General features: G+C 50.0%; 1 protein-coding gene across 1 annotated transcript; it reads left to right on the plus strand.

Annotated features, from left to right (window-relative positions):
- Positions 1–3,853: 3,853 nt before the first annotated feature.
- Positions 3,854–5,209, plus strand: LOC125532742 (putative GEM-like protein 8). Its single transcript, XM_048696681.1, has 4 exons — positions 3,854–4,232; positions 4,329–4,409; positions 4,515–4,789; positions 4,911–5,209. Exons 1-4 carry the CDS (start codon positions 4,121–4,123, stop codon positions 5,085–5,087), a joined length of 645 nt encoding a protein of 214 aa, XP_048552638.1. The 5' UTR covers positions 3,854–4,120; the 3' UTR covers positions 5,088–5,209.
- The last annotated feature ends 19,479 nt before the right edge of the window (positions 5,210–24,688 follow it).

Here is a 24,688-nt window from a genome sequence, read left to right on the forward strand (position 1 = left end):
GTAATCATCACAAGGAGCAACATTCCCAATGGAAGGCTTTAGGTGAAATCTATACCAAGATAACTCCAAGGAATAAAGTGATGGGTTTTAAATATCTCATTCCTGAACTTGTGAATCATGAAACACAAGAAATTGTCAAGAGTGACATAACACCACCTCAAAAGATGAGATATGAAAGAATTGCACTTCAGAATGCAAGATGAAGAATGCTTGAACTCCTCAAAACAGAATATGTGTTGAGCACCATGTTTATTTCAGAGTATAGCTTGGCGGATCATAACTCCGATAGAAATCTTGAAGAACAAATCGAGAATGAAAGGAATCCTTGACGAACCATCATGTAGCCTCCATGAAGAACTCTGGTAATAAAAGAATGATCAAAAGGAAGTGAAGGATGAAAATAATAAGATTGAAGCCTTACAATGATTAGATGGAGCTTCATGACGAGATAAACCGGAAAGCTTGGAACTCCGGATAAGAAAAGATGAAGCATCTTGAACCGAGAATTAGATGAGCCTCTGGAATAAGGAATTGACTTCACTCGATGAAACAAGAATAAGAATTACATTATGCTTATCCTTCACCAATTTAGATTGATGACAAGCAACGAGTTTGGCATACTACTTATTCTCGTAGAATGGATTAAGATAGATATGGTGCAAACTTGGGAAGGTCTTCAACGATCCACCGGTAGGATTGGGAAGAAGGAATGAATTGATATGATAACCAAGGAAGGGAACTCTTGAGCGAACCACCGTAAGAATTGAAAATGAACGAAGAAAAGATAAAGAAACACCGGAAAAAATTAGAAAATGAATGAAGATACTTGAGAGAATTTAGATACAAGTGAACGGAGAGATCCCGAGCTGATTAGATAATACTTGAATGATGCACCGGTATCATTTGGAGAACGAGAGATGAAAGTTGGAATGAATAATTCTGAGATGATGGGCTCCATAGAATCAAACTGAAAAGACTCCTGAAATACTCGGGATGGGTGAAAAGAATTCTCACAATCGAAAACAATTATGAGAGGATGGCATAACGCTAGAATCATGAATCTTCGAGAGAACGGACCAAGATTTAGAGGAAACACTTCTTTGGTCTTCAAAATCTCAGAATGACGATGAGATACATCTCACTCCCCATATCTAAAACCGGTGTCGTCGTCGATCCATCCACATAACGTATCGGAACCAACAGCCGGTGCAGCAGACCTAAAGCGCATGCCGCATGCACACGTTTTAGAAGCCGCCATCATCATCGGACCATTGACCCATCTTCAGAAGAGAGATCCGCATCATCCTTGCTAGTCCGGACATCCGCCGACGCCACCACGTCACCCAATGGTGCCACCGCCCTACGCTCGTCCGTCCAGACGTGAAGACTCTGGAAGATCTGTCGTGCATAGCACCTGCCAACCAATCATGACTCCGCGTAGCACCTGTCGGCCAGGCGTGACTTGACAGCTCCACCGAAGCTCCGTGCAAGACTAAGCCGCTCCACCTCCTGCATCTGTCTTCCAGCGCTGCTCCATAAAGGATGCTCCCAAGAGAGAAACGGAACCGCAGTACCGCCATCGTTCGATCTAGAAGACCAGGTCATAGGGTTTCCCCTGAAGCAGCATGAGTGGGTCGACAACAGTTACACGACATGTCTTCATCAAGGTAACGGCGCAAAACGCCACCATCGCCCGTCATCTGCTCGGTTTTCACCAACAACCATGTCTCCCCAACTCACAGCCGGGACTAGATGACGGATCTTGAGATCCGACCACCCAGCCTCAAGCCGACCACCTCCGGCAAAGGAGGTGACCACCACCACCACGCCCAGGGCCGAAGCCCCCGGCGTCCTCGTGTTGCAGGTCGAGCCCAGTGGCAGCATGCCGTTGACAGAACAGGGATGGTACAAGACAGCAGCATGTGCGGCCCGTCGAAGCCCATCTTGGGTCAGATCAGGCGCTCAAGCCGCCGCCGCTGGACCCGTCGCCGTACATCGCAATCTGCATGCCGAGACTGGCTGCCGCCGCCCCGTCATTGTCGTAGGTCCGGCCGGCGTGGACCGCCGCCCCCTGACCGAATCTGGACAAGGAGAAGCGTCGCTGCCACCGCTACGGCACACATGCATTGCCTGCGAGTCCCCCGGTGACGGCGGCGGCGGTAGGGGAGATGGCGTTGGAGAGGACCGGAGGAAGGGGGCGGGGGCGCTCCGGTGCGGCGCGGCGCCGCGCGAGGGCGGGAAGGGGATGCAGAGGAAAATGTAGGAGAGAGCATCCTGCAATATGAAATTCGTTGGCCTTTCTGCTTTCGGTGGATGCATGATGGGACTAAGCTAGAGTTCAACTAACCCTCAAACCAAAGGCCGCAGATCCGATATCAAAATAACTAGTATCTCAATAATCAACATATATAAAGCTCCCCTAAAAAAACATATATAAAGCTAAAATAAACTTAATGATGGCACGAACACTACACAGCCCATACCAATGGCTTTACCGATCGAGCATGATCACACCTAGCTTTCTGACGAGGTTCTGCATAAGTGCCACGTACATCAAATCAACACTCGAAGCAACGCGAAACAAATGCAGAAGAACTACGATGTCCCTGGATCGAGTCCGGATTAGCGGAAAGTAGGCAGCTTTACACATCAGATTAGTCTCCCTCCACATCACATGCAGGCCCCTGGGCACCACGTTCTTGGACCTTGAATCTGGCAGGACAAGGGTTTTTAATTTTATTAGTTTGCGTGAGATTCTAAAGGTTCCCAGCACAAGGGTATGGCCCCAGGTACAAGTGAAAAGCACACAACTAAAAGAAGATCTTGAGCCTGAACCAACAAACTTCTTGTATCATGTAGTATGACCCTTTTCCTGATTTCTGTTTACCAGAAGGGCCGAAAGGCCCTGAAGAATTGTTTTTTGTTTTATTTTGCTTTGATTGATAATGTGGAAACACATATATTATTTTTAAGCAGCAATAGATTTAGTAAAGTAATGCATGATAGAACTTCGACATATTTAACTAAGGAAACTCAAAATGCTTGCGCACGTGATTATTGCCATTACAAAGTAGCCAGCATGGCAAAAATTGCCAAATCCTCATACTTAATCATGGATAAACAATGTGTTAGAGAAAAGTGAAAGATAATTACTACTCTCTCCGATCCATATTACTTGTTGCTCAAATGAATCTCATCCATTTGAGCGACAAGTCATATGGATCAGAGAGAGTACTACCTCTTTGTAGGATTTGTGAATATCCTTGTTGCTCACTTCTAGGGAGTATAGTTCGATTCTGAACCCGATTACCTGGTAGTGACCCAGTGGCGCAAAACATCTTCTCTTCTTTCATTTGTTCACTGTTCACGTGGGATTTTAATACACATATTATCAGCATTCACAAGCATTTCCCTAGTTGCATCGCATATAAAGGCGTTTTTTCTAGTTTGGTCAAGATCCCTGTACAACATCCATCCGAAAGAACAGAAAAACGTGAGGCAAATGCAAAGTTTAAAGGAGGCATGTACCATGCCAAACCAACCCATGTTGATAAAGTCTGTTCACCAGTAACCTGTTCCAAACCAACCAACGTGCTTGCCTTACCTTCCTCTTCACTCCCCAGTTCCCACTAGCTAGCACATTTCCTTCGCTGAAAGGTGAAAGAACAACCGGCATTCAGGAAGGCGCCACAAACTACATGGATCATGATAAGTACTCCAGTAAACCCTGCATGTTCTCCTATCAATAACTTGTAAAGCTAACTGTAAGCATGCCATCAACCAACTCATCAGCTTCTCTAATCATGGACAAACTGTATGCAACGGAAAGTGCATTACCAAAGGAACACACCAGTGCCTCCCTCCTCGTTGTTCGCCGGGCTGAACGCCGTTCCTTTACCCAAGAAAAGTGTGCCTTGCTTTTCCATCATGATGAGGCGACGGTGAGTATGCAGCATAAAGTGCTGATTCGGTTCCATCACATTGTTCCTTGGAACAAAGCAACTTCTAACACAAGCTCCTCCTTATAAAACCCACGGATGCCTTGGGGCATGAGCCAACTCCTCACAGGGAAACAGAGCCTAACTAGCTTAGCTAGCATAAGCAGTTTCAGGAAGCACCAATGGAGGGTTTCAGCCAGAAGCATGTCATTGGAATTCCTCTGCCTTCCTTTGCATATGCTGACGAGAAAACACAAGGAAAACCATCATGTTCTTCTTTGGTTCGCAACAAGGGTAATGATCTCACGATCTTCTTGCCCAATTCTCTTTTCCCAGCCACTGTAATTTTTATGTCAATGCTGATTTTCTCTCCTTTTCTTGGTGCCGCAGACAAAAAGAATTCCATCGTTTATCGGATGAGCAAGCTAAGCCAGAAAACAGATACTTACATGCAGGGCTTCAAGGAACACTGTAAGCATGCCATCTAACATCTGTGTATCCCAACAAGTTGATATGAAGTAGTATAAACTAACCAGGCAAAAGTTCTCATCACTAATAAATATTTTTGCATTGCAGTAGCACTTGGACCGAAAATTTCGGAAACTGTGAAAGGGAAACTGAGCTTAGGTGTGAAGGTTCTCCAAGCTGGTAGCATGGACAAGGTCTTCAGGCAATACTTCCGAGTCGAGAAAGAAGAGAAGCTACTGAAGGCTTTCCAGTGTTATCTCTCAACCACAGCCGGCCCAATAGCTGGAATGCTTTTCATCTCGACTGAGAAGATTGCCTTCCATAGTGACAGGCCTTTGGATTTAAAATCGCCCAAGGGCCGCATCGCAAGGGTGCCCTACAAGGTAACTAAAGCACAATGCCCCGCTCAATAGCTAAAGTTTACTGGATTAAATCCCGGTTAAGAAATATTTGGGCGCCCATTTTGAACTCAAAGCTGATGAATTTTTTTGTACCTTTCCACAGGTCATGATTCCTGCAAAGAGGATCAAGAGTGCTGCCGTGAGGGAAAATTTGTATAATCCCGATGAGAAGTACATCGATGTAGTTACTGTTGACGGCTTCGATTTTTGGTTTATGGGTTTCATCAGTTACACAAAATCACTGAAATATCTTCAGCGTGTAATTTCGGAGATGAGATGACACACCCAGTTCTGTAATCCCAAGCACACTGGGTACCATGTGTCCATGTTGAAATGGTATATGTACATTGGAAAAAATAGGATTGAACAATCATGTTGGAATGGAAAGCATTTTTTACTTTACCCTCAAAAGGTGAAAAGCAATTTTTTTTCAAGATGTTTTCCACGGTTATGAGCTTAGGATATGCTGAAAGGCCAACTCATCATGTTAATACCTCTTCATTACCGAGTAGTTATCGCCATATAGAGGCTCAATTGTGGAAAGATTTTTTTTATCTAAACCAAATGTAACAGGAGAGTGATAATGTTGAAGGCCGTCTAGTGTTTTTCCATAAAGGAGAATGCATGTTCAATAGATAAATACCAGCACAAATTTTCTACATTATAACCGACATTGTTGCAAAATGGCTGCAGAGAAAATATCCATGAGAAATGAGCTACATTGCACAGATGGAGATAGTCTAATATTACTTTGTACAACAGACGGAGATAGGCTAATATAATTTTGTATAACAGATGGAGATAGGCTAATACTAATTCCAGTTCTGTAGAGACCACCGTTCCCCACCAGACACCACGTCAATCACCTGTGTCTCCAGTCATCAACGGCAATTGGAGACGCGCGAAAGAATATCAAGCACCACTTCAATGCACTCCGCGCATGCTTGGCATTTGCTGACCATAGCATTCGTCAGGCTAGAATTTTTTGCCAATGGGTTCATTCATGATTTGAGCATGAACTAGTTAGAGCAACTCCAATGAGACGACCCATTTTGTCTGTTTGGGTCATTCGGACACAAAACACAATTCAACGAGGCGACCCAAACGGACACAGCCTCACGATTCGCAAAATAGTTGGATCCCACATGAGCCCATAGTAGCTGCTCACGTCCGGATCTGGCGTAGCCGGCAAATTTGACAAATTTGACCCGTGGACGAAATCAAATCACAGAATGAACTACTCGTGAAACTATTTCACGCGGCTGACCTTTTTATGTGACGCCTGACACGAAGGCGTCACACTATATTGTGCAACGCCTCACAGATAGGCGCTACACGCCTGGCCAACGTTGCACCCCAAAATGCCTAAAAATTGCCAAGTCATTGTGCAGAGCCTACGAGCTAGGCGCTGCATTGTATAGTGTGGCGCCTAGCTCTCGGGCGCTGCACTAGTGGTTGCACTATAAAATGAAGCAACCACTAGTGCAACGCCTAGAAGCTAGGCGCTACACTGTATAGTGTGGCGCCTAGCTCTCAGGCGCTGCACACTGACTTAGTAATTTTCGGATCATATGGGTGCGACGCTGGCCAGGCGTGTAGCGCCTATCTACGAGGCGTTGCACAGTGTAGTGTGACGCCTTCGTGTCGGGCGTCACACAAAAAGGTCAGCCGCGTGAAATAGTTTCACGAGCAGTTCATTCTGTGATTTGATTTCGTCCATAGGTCAAATTTGTCAATTTTGCCGGCGTAGCCAGAGGAGGCGCGGCGATGCCGCTGTTGCTCCGGTCCCGGTGGAGGTCGGCTGGATCTGGACGCACAACCATGGATCCAGGGCATGGTGGGCCAGAATCGAACCCTGCCTCCCACGGTGGTTCCATCACCGAGATACGGCTGCTCGTTCCATGAAACCGCGATGTGTGCTGCGGGCTATCCTGTCATCCAGGTGGGCTCCCTGGATGGGATGTGGCGGCCGTTGTCGATGTGGCTGCTACACCGAGATCCGATGCCCTGCTGCCTGCTGGGCTCCGTCGGTGGCTGGGTAATCTCATTCCGGCAACAGCCTCACTGCGGATTACGATGATCACCGAAAGGTCTTTGTGAGGGTTTCATACTCTAGATCCGGTGGTTGACTTTGACGGTGAGATGTAAACTATGGACGATGACTTGATGCAGAGGAATGGTGAAGCAGCAGCAACGGTCACACATTGCATGTAGCTGTTGGGATCGTAGAAAAATGATGGCGACAACACATGCCTGACTGATTTGATGGTGGTGCTTCTTGAGCACCTGGTCTCGAGCTCCAAGATGAAAGCCTGGGTGACCCGAGTTGGTTATGCCTGGCAATGGTGATGTTTTTACGTCGTGACTTCTTGAAAGCATTGTCGGATATGCTTAGACTATTTCTTCAAGGTTTTTTTTATTTTTTTTAGAAAAGGAGGACGACCCCGGCCTCTGCATCTGAACGATGCATACGGCCACTTTATTAATTATTGACACAAGACCGTACAGAGTCATACAACAATAAGACTAAAGCCACCAAACTAAGCGCTATCCCTATCCAGTTGATGTAGGGGCGCTGAAAGTGTGGGCCTAATACCAAACAGACCACGCAACCAAACCTAAACATCTAAAGACTTGAGGTCCCATCCAGGACGCCTGCCGGGTATGGGCACCCACCAGTCCGGTGTGCTTCTCAACCAGGACCCCTGCCGGGTATGAGGCCGCCGCAACCACCTGCCACGAATTCATCTTCAGAGCTGTACTGCTGCATCAACCTTGGCCGGTCCAACTGCCGCCAACGCCACCATGACGCCAGGCAGCGTCACCCTCCTGCGCGAGTCCATCTCCGCTCATCAGGCGCCGAGTCTCCACTGCGCCACGCCGCCGAGATCCGCCGTCATCAATGAAGCAGATGAAACACCGCTCCTCCTCTTGTCCCCTCCAACCAGCACTCGCTTCAAAACGATGCCCCCATGAGGGAGAACGATACCGATAGCACCGTCATCGTCCGATCCGGTAGACCCAGATCTAGGGTTTCCCCCGGAACTTCCCGATCAGGTTGATGAGGCCTGCAACGACGATGCCTCTAGAAGGAAACGACGTCCGAGACGCCGCCATCGTCCACCAAGACCACAGTCAGGCACGATTTTCATCGGAAGCCACGTCTTCCCGACCTCGTGGCTGGCTGGAACCGAACGGAACCTCGCCACGAAGACGTATGTTGCCGTCGGTACTCTGACGGAGATCCGGCATCCCCTCACCGGTCCCTCCATGCGCCGCCGGTCGGCGAAAGGCCTCCCCGCGACGGATCCAAACGGGGCGTTGGATCCGCAGTAGCCGTCGTCACCATCACGAGCAGGACAACCCACCTCGCCGGATGGGGCACTGCCACCGCCGCCGTCCATCCAGGGCCGCCGCTCCGCCGGCGATGGTGCTCGGGCCCCCGCTGCACAGCCCGGATACTCCGTCCTAGCCGCCGCCGTTGGATCTCATGAGAAGGGCCGCCCCCACCGCCTCAGATGGGATCCGCCGCCTCCCCCCGCCCAGGACCTTTGGCACCGGGCCCGCCGCCACTGCGGCCCACGCCGGCGGCAGCGGCGGCAGGAGGGGGTGGAGGGAGAGGTGATGGCGGCGCTAGGGTTGGGGCCCCTGGCGTCGCCCGGGGGGAGGCGACGCGAGGCTATTTCTTCAAGGTGAAAACCTAGATTCTGACCTCGAGTGGTTGAATCCAGTGACGGCGACGATTAAGCGCCGCTCGCTTTCTAAAGGCGTTGTCGTTGAAGAATCTCGTTGTTCGTGTGGTGTCATGAGATTGTTGGTGCAGATATGTTCATCGATGTAGTTTGCCGATTATGGATCTGATCGCCCTATTTTTTACTTTACCCTCAAAAGGTGAAAAGCAATTTTTTTTTCAAGATGTTTTCCACGGTTATGAGCTTAGGATATGTTGAAAGGCCAACTCATCATGTTAATACCTCTTCATTACCGAGTAGTTATCGCCATATAGAGGCTCAATTGTGGAAAGATTTTTTTTATCTAAACCAAATGTAACAGGAGAGTGATAATGTTGAAGGCCGTCTGCTGTTTTTCCATAAAGGAGAATGCATGTTCAACAGATAAATACCAGCACAAATTTTCTACATTATAACCGACATTGTTGCAAAATGGCTGCAGAGAAAATATCCATGAGAAATGAGCTACATTACACAAATGGAGATAGTCTAATATTACTTTGTACAACAGACGGAGATAGGCTAATATAATTTTGTATAACAGATAGCGATAGGCTAATACTAATTCCAGTTCTGTAGAGAACACCGTTCCCCACCAGACACTACGTCAATCACCTGTCTCTCCGGTCATCAACGGCAATTGAAGACTCGCGAAAGAATATCAAGCACCACTTCAATGCACTCCGCGCATGCTGGCATTTGCTGACCATAACATTCGTCAGGTTAGAATTTTTTGCCAATGGGTTCATTTATGATTTAAGCATGAACTAGTTAGAGCAACTCCAATGAGACGATTCATTTTGTTCGTTTGGGTCATCCGGACACAAAACACAGCCCAACGAGGCGACCCAAACGGACACAACGTCCGTTTGATGTCTGCTCGGACCCATTTTAAACTCAAATCTGAAAAAATTTGGGTCAAAAGCGGACACAAAACGGACGCTCTTTGTGCCCTCTTCGCCCTCCTCTGTCCGGCCGCATGCGCCGGCTGGCCCACTTGCCATCCACCCATCTGTCTCATCCGGTCTCTCTCCTCCTTTTCTCTCCTGGGCCACCACGACCACCCACCCACCCAGCCGGAACACGAGGCAGCCACAGGCCGCCGAGGAAGTGCCAGCACATGGCGCGGCTCCGGCGGCCTCCAGCGGCGCGGCTATGCTCCCGCCGGCGCCCAGCCTCCAGCGACATGACTGTGCTCCCGTCGGCGCCCAGCCTCCAACGGCGCGGCTGTGCTCCCGCCGCCGCCGACCTCCAGCAGCGGGGTGGCGCGTCCTCCAACGGCCCTGTCGGAGTTCGGGCGGGTCGTGGAGGCCAGTGACGCAGTGGCGCGGATCCAGCAGCAACGTCGTGGTTGTCCCGACGAGGAGGTCGTTCACCAGGTGAGCCAGGAGTTTTCTTCTTGCTCGCGTCCGACGCGCCGCTGGCCGTATGTGGTTTTGTTTCTGATTGATCTCCGACGGATGCGCGTGCGTGGGACAGGCACTGCTGGAGCACGGCCCTGAACATAAAAGGCAAGCAAGGTGAGACGTACATGCGCGTACAGGAGCTCCTTGACATGAAGCTGCGCACGAAGCCTGTTGACATGAAGCTGCTCCAGCTCTGCGTGCGCGTGGTCGGGGCGTGTGTTCAAGCCAAGTCTTCGTGTTGGAGCTCGCCATGCCCAGGCCCGCCATGCTGGCGCGGCCGGCCTACCGTCCCCGCTCGCACGCCTCAGCGTTGGAACTTTCCGCGCTCGGCCGCGCCATGTTCGCCGCGCCCGGCCGCCATGCTTGCCGCGCTCACCGTGCCGTGCCGAGCCGCGGTCGCCCTGCCTTGTCTCACACACCCGCCGTGCTGCCCTGCTCGCGCGTGTCCGCGTTGGAGCTCGTGCGCCCGCCGCCTCCACTCTGTAGCTCGACCGCCGGCTTCGCCTCGTGCCCGGCCGGAGCTGCTCGAGCAGGTGGTCGCACCCGCCAGGCGCAGAGGCGCCCCTCGTACGAGCTCGCGTGGCTGCAACTTGTCCTGGCCATGGTCAACGTGCACCCCAGTGCGAGCTATCCTGCCTGCTAAGTGTTCGAGGAAATGCCGAGACGGACATGCAAAAAATGTGTCCACCTCTTGTTGGGCACACATGCCAACCCAAATAAAAAAGAGGATGCAGACAGGCGGACGGGCGACCAAAACGAACAAAAAACAGACAAAATCGATGTCCGTTTGGGTCACTCCGTTAGAGTTGCTCTTATTGTACAATCTCAGACCATCTCACAGTATGACTATATAATGGAAGCGCAAATTCGCAGGGGCACGCAAGTGCGAGGGCACACACCTGCCAACCCCAGCCCTACCGCTCGATTGCCTCACGATTGCCAACCTCAGCCCTACCGCTCGATTGCCTCACGATTCGCAAAATAGTTGGATCCCACATGAGCGCATAGTAACTGCTCACGTCCGGATCTGGCGTAGCCAGAGGAGGCGCGACGATGCCGCTGTTGCTTCGGTCCCGGTGGAGGTCGGCTGGATCTGGACGCACAACCATGGATCCAGAACATGGTGGGCCAGAATCGAACCCCGCCTCCCACGGTTGTTCCATCACCGAGATACGGCTGCTCGCTCCATGAAACGGCGATGTGTGTTGCGGGGTATCCCGTCATGGAGGTGGGCGCCCTGGATGGGATGTGGTGGCCGTTGCCGGTGTGGCTGCTACACCGAGATCCGATGCCCTGCTGCCTGATGGGCTCCGTCGGTGGCTGGGTAATCTCATTCCGGCAATAGCCTCACTGCGGATTACGATGATCACCGAAAGGTCTTCGTGAGGGTTTCATACTCTAGATCCGATGGTTGACTTTGACGGTGAGATGTAAACTATGGACGACGACTTGATGCAGAGGATTGATGGAGCAGTGGCAACAGTCACACATTGCATGTAGCTGCTGGGATCGTAGAAAAGTGGTGGCGACAACACATGCCTGACTGATTTGATGGTGGTGCTTCTTGAGCACCCGGTCTCGAGCTCCAAGGTGAAAGCCTAGGTGACCCGAGTTGGTTATGCCTGGCAATGGCGATGTTTTTACGTCATGACCTCGTTGAAGGCATTGTCCGATATGCTTAGACTATTTCTTCAAGGTGAAAACCTAGATTTGACCTCGAGTGGTTGAATCTAGTGACAACGACGATTGAGCGCCGCTCCCTTCCTGAAGGCGTTGTCGTTGAAGAATCTCGTTGTTCATGTGGTGTCATGAGATTGTTGGTGCAGATATGGTCATCGATGTAGTTTGCCTATTATGGATCTGATCGCCCTATTTTTTATTTATTTTTTCTCACCTACATATAGTTTTAGTCTTATATGACTTTGCTATTTTGTGGAGTGTTTTTGTGTGGGTCCATTGGCAGTATGCATCCTAATTATGTAGAGGTCGGTCGTGCTTATTGTGTTTAACCACTTGATGCTTCATTTTAAGCTAATAAATTCATCCTTTGTCGAAAAATGAGCTTATAGTAAGTTTTAGGGAAACGTTTGTACCTGGTGTGCCAGCCGAAATGTTACGCCGGACGCACGCGGGCCTTGCGATCGCTCACGATCATGGCGACGGGAGCGCTCGAAGCCTTTTTTATCTCCCACACTGATCCATCCCCTTTCTTCGTCTCCTTCCTCCATCTCCTTTCTTCATCCAAACACGGAAGAAGCACGCTAGGACCTTGAGCCGCCAACTGTTGTGCCCGTTCGGTTGTGCCCGTTAGTGGCTCGCGCGCATATCCCCACGTGCAGAACGCCACATCGCACCCCGCCGTTCCAATACCACAACATGGTCGTGCCTCACCGTGCAACATCTTGCCCCCTTCCCAAGGTTGTAGCTCGCCATGGCCGCCATTTGTAGCCCTAACCTATTTGGCCACAACTCTCCCCCTGTCTAGATTGCAACACCGTGCCGCTCGTCGCCTGCAAATAGAACTCGGCGTCCGTGATTCACAACATCCCACCCCCACAACCTCGTCAGGCTCATCGGCACACTTGTAGCACCATGGAAACCATGAAAATGGCTTGTAGAAAATTCCATCGCCTATTGTAGCAAAAATTTACTATGGTTGCAGCAAAACATCATCATCGTCGTTGCGGGTCGCATCTAAGACACGAAGTTTGAAGCTTTTTTCAATGTCGGTTGTAGCTTTTGTAACCGCCGGTTGCAGCTTTTTGTTGTCGCCCATGGCTTTTCATCGACGTATGAAGCTTTTCTCATCGCCAGATGGAGCTCTTTTATCACCGGTTGCAACTTTTTGTGGTCATCCATAGCTTTCGTCATATATGGGTTCGAAACTTTTTTCATCGCTGGTTGAAGCATTTTTCGTTATCGTTTGTAGATTTTTTTGGTTGTAGGTTGCAGCACTGAGCATCTCTCAATGGGGAGCAAGCAAGATGTTGCAAGCATCAGGGATGAGCGGCGGCGAGTACGCCGGCGAGCTGCGGTCGTCGCCACCGGAGCTACAACGGTCGCCACAGGAGCTGCAACCGCGAGGTGCGGCTGTTGCATGGGCGAAGCCGGTGACGAGGACGGCTGGCGAGGGGTTGGGACCGGCGACTAGGATGGCCAGCGAGGACGTCCGGCGAGGGCAGCGACCAGAGATGAGGACCCAGGCGAAGGGCGGCGACGGGAGAACGCATGCGGGCGGGGAGAACGAAAGGGGCGATGAGATCGATGCAGATGGATTTCCTCGTACAGGTGCTGCGTTGACGAAGACGGGGTGCATTGGACGGTTCCCAACAAACAAATCAAACGATTGCGGGCTGACTGGCCCAAATTTGGGCTGGCGCGCCAGCGCCTAGCACCCGCCTAAGTTTTAAGTTTCAGTCGGAAACTTTTACCAGGTATTGTAGATAAAATATTAAGATATTTTTTCGGTTGTAGGCAAAAAACCGTGATTTGGTTATTTGCTCGCACTAAGTTTCAAGAGTTAAAACTGAACATTTATTTTGAAAATTCATTAAAAATGTATTCAAAATGGATCTTATTTGAAAGCTCTTGTCACGAGAAAAACGAGTATGAAAACAAAACTGAATTTAGAGTTTGCATTCAAAAGATATAGAAGTTTGAAAGCACGTCTGATGGTCCGCGTGCCACAGATCCTCTCCCATAATGGCAGAGCTATGTGTGTGTTGGGGGGGGGGCATTGCCCCAGCCCTAGAAAGAAGAAGAAAATTGGAGGGCTTACATGGAATTTGTTTTATTGTTTGGCCCCATCATATCTGCATATTTACTATTTGCTCCCATTAAAATTTCTTCGGTGTGGTAGTCTCCATTGCGGCTAACAAGCTATGCCACTTCAAGATCAAATGGTGTTTGGTTCGATGATCTGGCAATGCCCTCCTTTTATTTTACTTTTCTATCTATTTTTTCAGTCATCGGGGTTACTCGCCTGCACTATATACTCCACCTCATTTTAGAGCATCTACAATTCTACACTGTCCATTGCTCCTAGCCTCATACTCCTCTCCGTTCCCCTTCTCCCACTTGTGGTCAACTCAAAGGTTTAGCATCTCTTCTCTTTTTGATCCTCCTCTTCTCCTCTTTGCTTTGTTTTTCTAACATTAGTTTAGTGTAGTTGTGCAGGCATGGCAGCAGGTGGGGAACCGCATGGCACCGGTGGTTGGCATGGGGTCTACGCCGCTGTGGTCAGTGCAGTCACAGGAAGGATTGGGATATCTCCTACGCATGGTTCAATAGTAGTAGTAGGCATACAAGAGGGATGACATGTAGAAAGACGGTACCATCCGGTTCGTGGAGAACAAATAAGACAGCTCGAGGAGAAGGCCGGGGGGGGGGGGGGGCAAGGGCCCCCAGCCTTAAAAAAAGGAAGAAAATTGGGAGGGCTTATATGGAATTTTTTTATTATTTGACACCCCCACCCCCATATCTCCATATTTACCATTTGCCCCCACTAAAATTTCTCCATTGTGGTAGTACCTCCATTGCGGCTGACAAGTTGTGCCACTACGGGATCAAATGGTGTAGGATCTGGTCTTGATTGATCAAATGCTCTTTTGTTTGATAGGATCTGGCAATGCCCTCTTTTTATTTTACTCTTTTTCACTTTATATAGCTATATTTTCAGTCGTCGGGGACGGTGACTCACTTGCGCTATATATACTCCACCTCATTTTAGAGCATCTACAATTCTACATTGGCCATAGATCCTAGCCTCCTACTCCTCCCCATTCCCCTTCTCCCACTTGTGATCAACTTGAAGGTTTAGCATCTCTTCTTCTCCTCCTCTTCTCCCAGTTGCTTTTCTTAACATCAGTTTTGTGTAGTTGTGTAGGCATGGCAACAGGTGGGGAGCCGCACCGACACAGTATGACCGGCTGGCACGAGCTCTTCATCCCCATGTTGGGTGCGGTCATAGGAGGATTGGGCTACCTCCTAAGCATGGTTCAAGAGAAGTACTGGCATACAAAAGGAAGAACGTGCAGAAAGACGAGACCATACAGTCCATGGAGAATGAGAAAAGACAACTCTAGGAGAAGGCCAAGGACTATCGTGCTGGGCATGAGCAGGATCAGGTTGCTGTGATCGTTGGTCGACTCCGAGATGAAATCCACCTTGCAGTGGCGCAGCTTGTCATCCGTAATGACCTTCATGCTCCCTTTTCAACTACATTCTCTCATGTTAGGCCCAATATGATAGCATCACAAAGACTTAACAGGTTATCAACCAAGATCATTTCCCCATTGACCAAGAGCAAGGAAACAAGTTTCAAGCGATAACACCTTGGGTCCATATCCCACTACAAACATATACATCTCACAAAGATAATATTCATGATTTGCCTAAGAAGTTAAGTTGGTATGTACTAGGCTAAGCCTTTCATGAGATAGACAATGACAGGCTCCAGGGTTGCCAACTTTACGCAATATCCTCACAAAGGGGTAGATGGTACAAGGACCGGTCTAGTGCCACATTTTCAGATGAAAAGAACTCTTGGGTAAAGAGGCAAAGAGAAGATGCCCAAAATAATGAAGCCTTTCAGCTAGGATGCATAACTATATTTTAAGTGCCTTCAAGTGCCTATTCAAATGAAGAAGCAGACAGAAAGCCATATTTAGCTTCCCTTTGTAGAAAATATTGGAACCCTGAATATTTCTTGGAAAAAAGTCCATTTCATTACCCTCAATAAAATTGGTGGTTCACATAAACCCCCGATCTTTATTTCTGCTCCCTTCACCCACCTAAACAATCCCATACCGAACGAAATCAATCCCAGGGTGGTTTGACTCGACTGGCTGCTGATGTGGCAATGGTCAACGATGGTTTTAACCAGCGGGTGAGCCTCCCTCATCACACGGGAAACCAACATTTAAAGAAAAGTTTGTGGAAACCATATTTGAAAGTTTCAAAAAAATCTAAAAAAATCTAAAAATATGTTTTATTGTCATGCAAAATTTCAAGTTCAAACACATTAAGAAATATGGGCTATGAAAAAAACAAATTCAACCCTGAATAGTGACATTACTATTTGACACTATTCAATGCTGATTTTGTTATTTCCATAACTCATATCACATAATGTGTTTGAACTTGGAATTTTGCATGACAATAGTTCGACCTTTCGGTCTCCGTGTTCCGAGGCCATATCTGTATATGCTTGGCTCGTCAAGTATAACCTGAGTATTCCGTGTGTGCAACTGTTTTGCACCCGTTGTATTTGAACGTAGAGCCTATCACACCCGATCATCACGTGGTGTCTTAGCACGAAGAACTTTCGCAACGGTGCATACTCAGGGAGAACACTTCTTGATAATTAGTGAGAGATCATCTTAAAATGCTACCATCAAACAAAGCAAGATAAGATGCATAAAAGATAAACATCACATGCAATCAATATAAGTGATATGATATGGCCATCATCATCTTGTGCTTGTGATCTCCATCTTCGAAGCACCATCATGATCACCATCGTCACCGGCGCGACACCTTGATCACCATCGTAGCATCGTTGTCGTCTCGCCAATCTTATGCTTCCACGACTATCGCTACCGCTTAGTGATAAAGTAAAGCATTAAAGCGCAATTGCATTGCATACAATAAAGCGACAACCATATGGCTCCTGCCAGTTGCCGATAACTTGGTTACAAAACATGATCATCTCATACAATAAAATTTAGCATCATGTCTTGACCATATCACATCACAACATGCCCTGCAAAAACAAGTTAGACGTCCTCTACTTTGTTGTTGCAAGTTTTACGTGGCTGCTACGGGCTTAAGTAAGAACCAATCTTACCTACGCATCAAAACCACAACGATAGTTTGTCAAGTTGGTGTTGTTTTAACCTTCGCAAGGACCGGGCGTAGCCACACTCGGTTCAACTAAAGTTGGAGAAACTGACACCCGCTAGCCACCTTTGTGCAAAGCACGTCGGGAGAACCGGTCTCGCGTAAGCGTACGCGTAATGTCGGTCCGGACCGCTTTGTCCAACAATACCGCCGAACCAAAGTATGACATGCTGGTAAGCAGTATGACTTATATCGCCCACAACTCACTTGTGTTCTACTCGTGCATATAACATCAACACATAAAACCTAGGCTCGGATGCCACTGTTGGGGAACGTAGTAATTTCAAAAAAATTCCTACGCACACGCAAGATCATGGTGATGCATAGCAACGAGAGGGGAGAGTGTGATCTACGTACCCTTGTAGACCGACAGCGGAAGCGTTAGCACAACGCGGTTGATGTAGTCGTACGTCTTCACGGCCCGACCGATCAAGCACCGAAACTACGGACCTCCGAGTTTTAGCACACGTTCAGCTCGATGACGATCCCGGACTCTGATCCAGCAAAGTGTCGGGGAAGAGTTCCGTCAGCACGACGGCATGGTGACGATCTTCATGTTCTACCGTCGCAGGGCTTCGCCTAAGCACCGCTACAATATTATCAAGGATTATGGTGGAAGGGGGCACCGCACACGGCTAAGAAAACGATCACGTGGATCAACTTGTGTGTCTAGGGGTGCCCCCTGCCCCCGTATATGAAGGAGTAAGGGGAGGAGGCCGGCCGTCCCTATTGGCGCGCCAAGGAGGAGTCCTCCTCCTAGTAGGAGTACTAGGAGGAGGACTCCTACTAGGAGGGGGAAAGGAAGTGGGGAGGGAGAAGGAAAGGGGGGCGTCGCCCCCCCCCCTCTCCTAGTCCAATTCAGACCAAGGGGGAGGAGGCGCACGGCCCACCCTGGCTGCCCTTCTCTCTCTCCACTAAGGCCCATATGGCCCATTACTTCTCCCGGGGGGTTCCGGTAACCCTCCGGCACTCCGGTTTTCTTCGAAATCACCCGGAACACTTCCGATGTCCGAATATAGCCGTCCAATATATCAATCTTTATGTCTCGACCATTTTGAGACTCCTCGTTATGTCCGTGATCACATCCGGGACTCCGAACTAACTTCGGTACATCAAAACTCATAAACTCATAATATAACTGTCATCGAAACCTTAGGCGTGCGGACCCTACGGGTTCGAGAACAATGTAGACATGACCGAGACATGTCTCCGGTCAATAACCAATAGCGGAACCTGGATGCTCATATTGGCTCCCACATATTCTACGAAGATCTATCGGTCAGACCGCATAAATACATACATTGTTCCCTTTGTCATCGGTATGTTACTTGCCCGAGATTCGATCGTCGGTATCTCAATACCTAGTTCAATCTCGTTACCGGCAAGTCTCTTTACTCGTTTCGTAATACATCATCTCGTAACTAACTCATTAGTTGCAATGCTTGCAAGGCTTATGTGATGTGCATTACCGAGAGGGCCCAGAGATACCTCTCCGACAATCGGAGTGACAAATCCTAATCTCGAAATACGCCAACCCAACATTTACCTTTGGAGACACCTGTAGAGCTCCTTTATAATCACCCAGTTACGTTGTGACGTTTGGTAGCACACAAAGTGTTCCTCCGGCAAACGGGAGTTGCATAATCTCATAGTCATAGGAACATGTATAAGTCATGAAGAAAGCAATAGCAACATACTAAACGATCGGGTGCTAAGCTAATGGAATGGGTCATGTCAATCACATCATTCTCCTAATAATGTGATCCCGTTAATCAAATGACAACACATGTCTATGGTTAGGAAACATAACCATCTTTGATTAACAAGCTAGTCAAGTAGAGGCATACTAGTGACGTTTTAGTTTGTCTATGTATTCACACAAGTATTATGTTTTCGGATAATACAATTCTAGCATGAATAATAAACATTTATCATGATATAAGGAAATAAAATAATAACATTATTATTGCCTCTAGGGCATATTTCCTTCGGTGCTTAGCCCATCCCCGTAGGAAACTTCTCAAATGCCTAATCTTGTTCTGCCAACGCTGGACAGAGGTCGTGCCTCCTGCATCTTTAGCCCATTCCCTGGCTACCAGATCCAGGAAGCCTTCTCGTTCAAACCATGCAAGTTCGAAAGAAAAGGTGTTTTTGTTTCCCACATGGTTTGGCTCACCTGAGTCCATGAATAAAGGTGTGTGATCCGAGATTCCGCGCGAGAGAGCCTGGACCGTTATGAGAGGGAACTTTTGTTCCCACTCGACACTCGCGAGAACTCGATCCAGCTTCTCATACGTCGGGTTTGGCAACGCGTTAGCCCAGGTAAACTTTCTACCGGAAAGCTCTACCTCTCTGAGATCCAAGCTTTCAATAATGGTATTGAACATAAATGACCATCTGCCGTCAAAATTATCATTATTCTTTTCATCTCTCCTCCTAATGATATTGAAGTCACCCCCAACCAAAATTGGGAGCTGCTCGGATCCGCAAATTCGAACAAGGTCCGCCAAAAACTCCGGTTTAAACTCGGGTTGTGTGGCACCATACACCGCCACCAGAGCCCAGTTAAAACCAACGGCTTTGGACCTGACCCGAAATTTAACCGCAAAGTCACCCATCACTACACTACGAACTTCCAGTGAATCGCATCTCACTCCAAGCAAGATCCCACCCAATCTTCCTCGCGGAGGAAGGCAATGCCAATCAAAATCGACACCACCCGATAAAGTATTGAGAAACTGGGGCGCAAAATTATCCCTACCAGTTTCAGAAAGAGTAATGAAATCTAATCGATGTTCAAGAGACGCCTCAGCAAGGAACCTTCTTTTAGCCAAGTCCTTAAGACCTCTGCTATTCCAAAAGATTCCTTTCATAGGTCATCATGAATTTTTTTGGCCGTTCGAATCCTAGCACTCCTACAAACCGCGGAAGCCGCATAAACCTTCCGCTTCCACTTACGCTTGGGTTTATCATGGTCCTCCATCCGGTCCTCATAACCGGGATCAGTTGGTCTTGCTACTGCATCCTCTAGAACTACATCCTCTTCCTCAGAATCAGGAGTGGATGGTGCAAGATCCACACACAAATTATCGAGCACTCTTACCCCTAACGCGTCAATCTCTGCATCGTTCATAGGTTTTACTGCTGCTAGGTTTCGAATAGTATCTAGAGCACATTCCGCTTCCAAATCTAGGAGATCATTAACCGAGTTAGAAATTTCATTACTAGTACTCCCTAGCGAAACTCCTAACTGGTTGGCATTATTAATAATGTCATCATTAGAAAAATGCAAAATAGAATTAGACATGTTGACTGACATACCAGTGGTGACCTCAATGTCACGAAGCTTGGCCGCCCTCATGGCGCGCCTTTGCTGCATGTCATCAACCTCCGGGTGGTCCTGGAGACGAGTACTCATCCGTCGCCCCGCAGAGACCAGGTCAGGGATCCCACCAAAGGCAACGACCTCCTCCCGAGTAAAACCTCGCGCTGAAGAGTCAGCCAAGGATACCGGAGGAAGCGGCGGAGGGCTCTCAATCCCCACGGACGGGCAGCCGGGGGAGGGATGTGCGGGCGCCGCCTGCCCGAACAGTCCCCCCGTCGCAACCCCCTGGCCTGAGGGTGTCGCTGTCCTGACTGCCGAAGAAGGATGAGGGGTCGAGGCCACCTGCCCCAGACCCCCACCCAGCACCACTGTAGGAGCGGCCATTGTTGCCGCCATCGTAGGAGAAGGAGCCGAGTCCACCTGACCCAGATGGCCTCCCCCACAGTCGGTCATCGTCGGCGCCACCGGCGCCAGGATAGGAGGAGGAGAGATCGCGACCACCTGCCTCGGACTCCCCCTCATGCACAACCTCCAAATCAAAGGACGTCGCCCGGCCCGAGACCACTGGGGATGTGGGGGAGAGCAAAACCACCTGAGGCTCCAACTCTCCACCCCCCACCAAGGCCGTCGCCGAGTGCATCCCTATCAAGCCTCCCGCCATAGGACTATCAACACTATCAAGCTCCAACACCGGAAGCGTGCACTCAAAAACATCATCAGATTCCACTCGGTCGCTCCAAAGTCTGGGAGGGGCAGACGCTGTCTCAAAGGACCCAAACCACAAAGTAGTCATAGGCACCGACGGAGCTGGGGTCGGCTCAACGCCCGGACCATCCCCAGGCAACTGAGCAACAGGTCCCGATCCATTGGACCTCTCTCGTCCAGCCTCATCGATCGGATCCCCACTAGCACCTGCGTTGTCGTCACCCTCGTGCATATCCACATCAGTCCCATTAACCGCGTTGGCAAACAACTCAGTATCCTCAAACTCAATCTCAAGAGGAAACACCTCTCCCCTATAAGTCTAATTGACCACGTCCGGGACGAACTCAATGTCCAGAACACTCACTAAGAGTTGGGCCACCCCATGGGCGCGAGTGAATGCCATATCCACTTTCTCAGTTTTTCCAACCATTATACCCAGACTAGCCACAACTCGAACATCTGTCAAAGACTCAGAGGGAGCGCCGGAAAACCGCAGCCACACCTGAGTGAGCGGCTTTCCCTTAGGCTCCACCTTCTTCCACTCATGAAATTCCAGAATGCATTTAGTACCAGGGACCTTGCACAACCCAAAGCTCAGCAACCTCTGCAAATCGTCCACAGTTGGGAAGTCAACCCTGAACACATTATCCTCAATATGGACAAGCTCCCACTGAAAATCTCTTGGGGCCAGTTCCTGGAGTCTCTGCACAATCTGAGCCTCAGAAACTACCCCCTGGGTAGCTTTGACAATCCCAGTAGTCAAGCTCCGCGTCTCTACCGGAATCTCTCTCGCAGCCGGGGACTCAAAGAACATGAGCTTAGCACAATATACTCCATATATTGTAAGAGCTGGCACCTGATCACGCAGAAGCGGGCAGTCCCCCGTGGCATGTGCTGGCTTACCACACGAATCGCATAGCTCCGCCACACACTCAGCAATGAAGTGACCCTTCTCACCACATCGATAGCATAGCATTTTTTCTTTCTTACGCGCCCACTTGGACGCTCTCTCAGACTCCGACCTGTCACCTGCCTCTGCCGAAATACCAGTAGCAGGAACCTCCACGTTGGCCAAAGCCGTCACTACCTCCATCGCCTGGCTAGGCAGTTCGGTCGACTGAAGGGGATCGGCCGCCACATCAGTAGCCTGATGGTCAACAACGATCGGTGGCAGAGGCTGTCTGCGGTACCGACCACGACCACCACCACGACCACCACGATGACCACGGTAGCCACCTCTCTGCCGGTAGTCCGGGCCAGAAGCTCCCTCGACAAAACCACCCAGAGGTCCGAGAAAAGGTCTCTCCGCAGAACCATCACTCTACCATGCATAACCACGTCCACCTCCCGTAGACGAAGATCCACGGTGCTCGCCATCCCCATAAGCATCATATCCATCGTCCCCCCACTGTCCAGGGGGCGGTTCAATTGACTCGCCAGCAACCGCATTCTGCCTCGTCTGCGATGGGCCCGACCTTTTTTGCGTCGGCCTCGCAACATAGTGCGGCGGTGGCGTGGCGCGAGGCAGCGGCAGAGCAGCACCACGCCCCACCGCCACTGGAGCCGGAGGCCTTGGGGGATCAGCACCACGCCCACCGCCACTGGAGCCGGAGGCCTCGGGGGAGCAGCACCACGCCCCACCGCCGCTGGAGCCGGAGGCCTCGGGGGAGCAGCGCCGCGCCCCACAGAAGCATTAGCCGGCACGGGAGGCCAAAGTCCACCACGCCCGACCGCCGGCGACACCCCTGCTAGCACCGACGGCCTAGTCACCGTAGGTAGGGTACCACGAGGCGGACCGCCCCGACCCGCAACTGGCACCGTCGGCCGGGTCCCGGGGTTGCCACCTCCGCGGCCCCTAGGCGCAGCCCCGACGGCCAGCGAACGATCCGCGGCGCCCCTTGCAGTACCAGCCGGTGGCGACGTCGTCCAGATCCGCAAGAAGGAAAGCCAGACCTCCCGCGACGACGAACCCTAGCAATCAGCGATGAAACAGATGTACAGCGATCACCCAAATCGGTACCTGTGTCGGCGCGCGCAGAAACGGTGGCCTGGGCCTCATACCCATCGATCTCTGTTCGTGCATGCACCATCACGCAATCCACCGGGCTCTCATGCAAAGGGCCCTTGGACAAAGCACTCACGTCCAAACCCTAGGCTACGCAGTAGGCCTCATACCCAGTGCGCCTCGGGCCCCGGACGGACAAGTCTGCCTCCGGCCCACTAAGGCCTAGCAGCAAGTTCAAACGGGCACGACGCGCCGCACGGATCTCGCCTGGTCCGACAGCCGGCGGCGGCGGATGAAACACTGTTGGAGACACCTTCTTCTTCTTCTTTCTAGTGATCATCGTCCAACCATCCGACGAAAAATAATCTGATAACGTGACTTGCGGCCGGCTTACCTTAGGAAGGGGGCCCTTCCAAGGCTTGATCCCCACCGCCGTGGGTTTGTAGAGAGCCGCCTGTCGTGGATCCGCGATCTTCCTGTCCTTGCGACCCTCTCCAGGTATGATCCGCGTGAAGGAATCCGCAACTGGAGTCGTACACTTCGAAAAACGCCCGGGCGACGTTGACCTCGTGGCACCAGGTGATCTTCGGACTTCAGCGTCATCTTCTTCATCTCCATCGTCGGCCAAGACCCAAAACCTTCCTCCGATCTCCGGCTTCGGTATTGGGCTTCCAGGTTCTGAAGATAGATCAATGGCCTCTACCTGATCTGCCTCGTCTAATGGAACCTGCATGCAATCCAAAACAAGGATCTCGAAATCATCAATGGTTAAATGTGTACCTGCGTGAATCCGCTCGTCCTCGTCCAAGTACCGTCCGGCCAGAATATCATGGTCCTGATCTCGCACCGTCGTCCATCTCGACAGTGAGTGTTCATACAGAATTCCATCCCTCCATTCCCCGACCCTCTGGCCGTCCTCGAAGCGAATTCGCCATCTCACCTGATCTAGATGCACCACGGTCCGATTCTGATCCGCCTCTGAATCGGTATCAGATCCGCGAGGGACGCGTGGTGACGGCGCCTGATCCACCGCCGTGGCCGTTGGCACCGTCAAGGGCGGCGGCTCCGGTGGAGGAGGCAAGATCGCTGCCCTCTCTCTGTCTCCCTTACCCATCTCCCGGTTTCTCTTTTTATGCAGGACCATTTGCAACAGAATCTCGTAGACGCCGTTCGGTCGGGGTGCGATGCGTGCCCTCCTCAAATCTCAATCAATCACACTTTTACAACCATTTTTTATGCTATCGCGTATAATCTACATAGTTTACATGTGTTTGTATGAAATAGTGTTAGGACATTTGAGATTTATGGTCGTGGAGCGGACAAAATGGCAACTGTCCGGGCAGTGCCCGGGAGGTTTGGTGGGCGGAATTTACAAGTTGTGGCTCTTAGAAAGTTAGAAGTACAAACGTGTTCCTTAGAGATGGAGAGATAGAGATAGAATCGATTTAAACCAATAATGACTAGTCTTGTACTCCTATGTATACACCCCGAGGGTCAGATCAATACAACAAGAATATTAGGGGTTCAATAGTTGTACATGGTTTTAGAGCGGTTGGTTTCACGACGCTGATCCTAGGTAGTTCCATCACTTCCGCCGTGCGCCGTCCTTGAGGGATTAAGCTACTCCTCTGGGGCACGACACCCGATCAATCAAAGGTTAGATCGGTCTCTTAGTTAGATTAGATAAAAAAATCAATTTCTGAAATTCCATTAGCTTAGTTTTCTATAGCTACAAATACCCGATGATCTCAGATTCATCCGGTAAGAAAATCAAAATTAGGTGCACCACGGCGATCCAAGCGAGTCGAC

The sequence above is a fragment of the Triticum urartu genome, chromosome 1, assembly GCF_003073215.2.
Source record: "Triticum urartu cultivar G1812 chromosome 1, Tu2.1, whole genome shotgun sequence".
Taxonomy (NCBI): domain Eukaryota; kingdom Viridiplantae; phylum Streptophyta; class Magnoliopsida; order Poales; family Poaceae; genus Triticum; species Triticum urartu.